The sequence below is a fragment of the Aphelocoma coerulescens genome, unplaced genomic scaffold, assembly GCF_041296385.1.
Source record: "Aphelocoma coerulescens isolate FSJ_1873_10779 unplaced genomic scaffold, UR_Acoe_1.0 HiC_scaffold_85, whole genome shotgun sequence".
Classification (NCBI taxonomy): Eukaryota; Metazoa; Chordata; class Aves; order Passeriformes; family Corvidae; genus Aphelocoma; species Aphelocoma coerulescens.
In genome coordinates, this window is record NW_027184069.1 from 669,490 (window position 1) to 673,328 (window position 3,839).

Genomic DNA, 3,839 nt, shown 5'->3' on the forward strand with positions numbered 1-3,839 from the left:
CTTGAAGACACAGAACTACCGTCCTGGAGAAAAGGCATCAAAAGCTTGACAAAGGCTGAAGAGAACACTCTGATTACCCCTTTTCCCAAGAGGGTTCTTTAGCTGAAGTTGCTAAACAGGACCAGACTTGACACCCCGGCATGGGTTTGTGGTTGTTTTATTTCTCGAGCCCTCAGTCCTGCATGGGACTCGGTAATCGGGTGCTGCAGAGGCTCTGGCAAGGCATCAAAGACGCCTGCCCCGCACCCAAGGGTGGCGCAAGATCTCCTCCAGCGCTGGCCTGTCCGCAGGGTGCTTGGACAAACACCAGCGGATCAGATGTTGGCACTCTGGGGAGAGAAACCAGAAAGCGCCGGTCACTTGCAGAAGGCTCCTGCCCAGCTGCTCCCGGCGCCTCCAGGGCCCGGGCTATGCTGCGTGTGCTCAGAGCTGTGCCAGCCTCCCGGCTGACTCTGCCCTTTGCGGGACAGTGGCACGGCAGGACACGCGCCACCTCCTTCAGCCAAGCAGGCCACACCGACCACGTCGTCACGGGCTGCCTCCTGCGGCCAGCTCTTGAGGGCAGATGGGCCTCCCGCGCAGCTGCGTGAGGGCCACGCTGGGCTGCGCGGTGCCATCTGCCAAAGCCTGCCTTCTTGAGGCCAGACACCAACCTGGAGAGACCTGCTGCCAGAAGAAGAGCTGCCCCGACACGATGTCACGGTCCTCCTGGAAGGGCATGTTCCCGCAGACCATGACGTACAGCAGCACACCCAGGGACCAGATGGTTGCCGAATGGCCGTGGTAGCAGCCAAGGCAGATCCACTCGGGTGGGCTGTACATGTGTGTTCCTAGGGGAGACAGGTGGCGCTGTCCAGGTGCAGGCTGCTGGCTTCCAGAGCCTGGTGCCAGCCTCCTGGCGGAAGCAGGGGCTGCACCGGTGGCCACAACTTCCCCCCGAGGCCACCGGGCGTTCCCCAGCCAATTGGCCAAAGCCAAGAAACCGTTCTGCAAGGCAAACAAGGCCAGCGGAGCAGCCCAAGCCCTTGCGGGCCTGCCAAGCCGAGCGGCCGGGGCCTGGCTTTGGCAGCCCCCCTCTGTGGGCAGGGCTGGCAGCTGGCTCCTGGGGCACAGCATCTGCCCCGTGCCAAAGGGCAGCCGGCAGCCGGCTGAATGCCGCAGCCCACAGCCCAGGAGGGAATGGGGCCGTGCAGTGCCTGGCACTGGGAGCAGGGCCTGGCCTGTGGGCTCACCGGCAAATCGCGTGAAGGCCTGCTCCTGGAGGAAGGTGCCGCAACCGAAGTCGATGAGCTTCAGGTCGCCGCTCTCCGGGTCCACGAGGAGATTCTCTGGCTTGATGTCCCGGTGCAGGACGCCGCAGGCGGTGCAGTGCCGCACGGCCTCCAGCACCTGGCAGAAAAGCCAGCGCGCCATCTCCTCGCACAGGAACCCCTGCTCCAGCAGGAAGGCCAGGAGATCCTGCGATGGCTCCGGACGCTCCATCACCAGCAGGAAGCTGTCAGGCAGCTCAAACCAGTCGAGGAGCTGGATGATGTTGTGGCAGCCAGAGCCCACCTTCTCCATGAGCACGATCTCCATGGGAACACGGGTGCCGTCGGGCTGTGAGGAGGAGACAGTGCCTCCAGCAGGCCTGATACTGCCCTGTGGCTCCGCTGCCTCGTGCCTGGGATGCCCCAGTGCCCCCTTGGGCAGCCTCCCTGGTGCTTGGGCTTCCTCCCGCCCAGGGGATGCTTGGGGGGTGCCCCCCTGCCCGGCCCCATCACCAGTGTTTGGCATCCCCGGGCCCGCGATGCTCCGGCTCGCACGCTGAGCCCACGCCCGCTCCCCCCGCCCTGCGCCGCCTCCCGCCCTGGGGCCCCGGCTTTATCCCTGCCCGCCACGCCCCGCTCTGTCGCGGTGGCCCCGCTCACTCACCAGCTCGTACCACCGCAGGACGCTCTCCCGGGCCACGCGTTTGATGGCCACCTGCAAGCCCACGAGAGACGGGGCTGAGCTCAAGCCCTGCCCCGCCCCGCCCCTGGCCCTCCTCCCGCGCCCCGCCGTCTCGGCCACTTTACCGGACTCCCGTCTGAGAGGCGGATGCCCGAGAAAACGGTGCCGAAGCCACCGCTGCCCAGCTGAGGGCCCAGCTGGTACAGCTCCTGCAGCTTCTTCTTTTGCCCTGCGACCGAGACCGAGCCATCAGCCTTGCGCCCAGGGCCCCCCCGGCCAAGTGCCCGCGAGTAAAGCGAGCCGAGCCACCGCGGGCCACGTTGCTCTGACCTGCTTCCTGCTGCGCGCCGGGCAGCGGCCACCGCCTTGCAGCCGTCGGGCAGGGGAGCGGCAGAGCTGGGGCAGGGGAGCGCGCAGAGGCGGCTGCAGGAGCCGGAGGGCAGCGGGGCAGGGCGTCACCGTCGCTGTCCCCGGCGTCGTGGGCTGGACTCTGCTGTTGAGGACTGCCGGGGCTACAGCCCGAGGACTCGCACAGGGGGGTGTCAGGAGCAGCTGCAAACCAGGGAGGGGTTTTTTGAAGCCGTGGCATCAGAAGCACTGGAAACAGCCAGAGACTCTGCTGCTCTCAAGGGCCCTGGCCTGGCCTGTGGATGCCCCTCAAGAGCCCCGAGGGAGCCTCAGACAGCTCCTCAGAAGATCTCACCTGCTACCAGAAAGGCCTTCCTGGTAGTCGGTGGCCGTCTTGGAGCAGCTTCCTGGAGATGGAGGAACCTCCTGGGTCTCTTGAGGGTCATCTCTGCCACCAGGCACGGGCTGTTGCCAGCTGGCACAGCCGGCACAGCGTCCTGGGAGCTGTGGGCCGGCAACTGCTGGCTCCAGCTCACTTGCTGCTCCGCCACCTGCTCCTGAGAAGGCTCCCCTGGATCGGGCTGGGCTCCCACTTGGACTTCTGGGCTTTCCCTGGCCACGTCAGTTGTCAGGGTTGCGCCCGTATTGTTGAAGTCCGTGAGTCCAAGGGAGCTGGGAGACCTGTCCACAGGCTCTGCACCTTCTGCAGGCTGACAGGTCTCACTGAGCGTCTGCGGGGGATAGAAGCTGTCAGAGATAGCGGAGGCTCGTGGCAGGATGGAGGATCTCTGACAGCCTGAGCTTCTTGCCTGGATGGTGGGTCCCTCATGGTGTGCCGTCCTTGCAAGGGTTGAGGCTCTCCCAGGGATGGATAATCTTGCTGGGAGCGGCCTCTTGAAGGGATGGAGGCTCCTGGAGGAGCTGGACGAGCCACAGCAGGGCAGGTGGCCTCGCTTCACCAGCTCCTCCAGTTCTTTCCACAATGCCTGCCACATCCCAGAGCAGAGCGGCACCCATGTCCCATTGCGAGCCCAGAGCAGCAGCATCAGTTCCTGCAGCTCCTGGGCCACTGCCACGCAGGGGCCGCAGCTGCAGGGGCTGTCCAGAGGGCTCGCGGGAGCACGTGGCCGCTTGCGAGGGGTCACCCGAGGCCTGGAGGACCTGGGAGCCACAGGGGCTCCTCGCTTCCTCCGTGAGCCTCTGGGCTGCACCCCCGGGCGCTTGCGCCTCTTCGATGTCCGTGCCTGCCGCCTCCGTGGTTGCCAGTGGCCAACGGCCCACCAGACAGCCACAGTGGCCAGCAGCAGGACAAGCACAATCACCAGGACGCCACCGTCACACATGGCTCCGGCGCGTCCCATCGCGACTGCACTGGCAGCTGCAGGTGCTGGCAGTGTTACATAGCGACTGCACGGTGATGTCACAGTGCTGTGGGCCAGGACAGCCGGGTGACATCCCAGCCCTGCCTCTCGCCAGCGCTCAGCCCCTTTGTGCCGTCACAGCCCTGTGCCCACCTCAGCGCTCTCCAGTGCCACAGGAGGAAGAAAGGGACTCCCTGT

General features: G+C 65.9%; 1 protein-coding gene across 1 annotated transcript; it reads right to left on the bottom strand.

The window, feature by feature from the left end:
- Positions 1–225: 225 nt before the first annotated feature.
- LOC138102537 (serine/threonine-protein kinase pim-1-like) lies at positions 226–1,951 on the bottom strand. The gene is made up of 4 exons (XM_069000252.1): positions 1,915–1,951; positions 1,233–1,599; positions 654–830; positions 226–329 (listed from the first exon to the last, which is right to left on the bottom strand). The coding sequence occupies exons 2-4, from the start codon at positions 1,576–1,578 to the stop codon at positions 226–228; spliced, it is 627 nt and encodes a 208-aa protein (XP_068856353.1). The 5' UTR covers positions 1,579–1,599; positions 1,915–1,951.
- Positions 1,952–3,839: the final 1,888 nt, after the last annotated feature.

Excerpts from the sequence above, each read along its gene's own strand:
- LOC138102537 (XM_069000252.1), bottom strand. The coding sequence starts at position 1,578 with ATGGAGATCGTGCTCATGGAGAAGGTGGGCTCTGGCTGCCACAACATC. Across the intron at positions 831-1,232 it reads GGCCTTCACGCGATTTGCCG|GAACACACATGTACAGCCCA; the intron begins GTGAGCCCACAG and ends TGTCTCCCCTAG. Across the intron at positions 330-653 it reads CTGGCAGCAGGTCTCTCCAG|AGTGCCAACATCTGATCCGC; the intron begins GTTGGTGTCTGG and ends TTCTCTCCCCAG.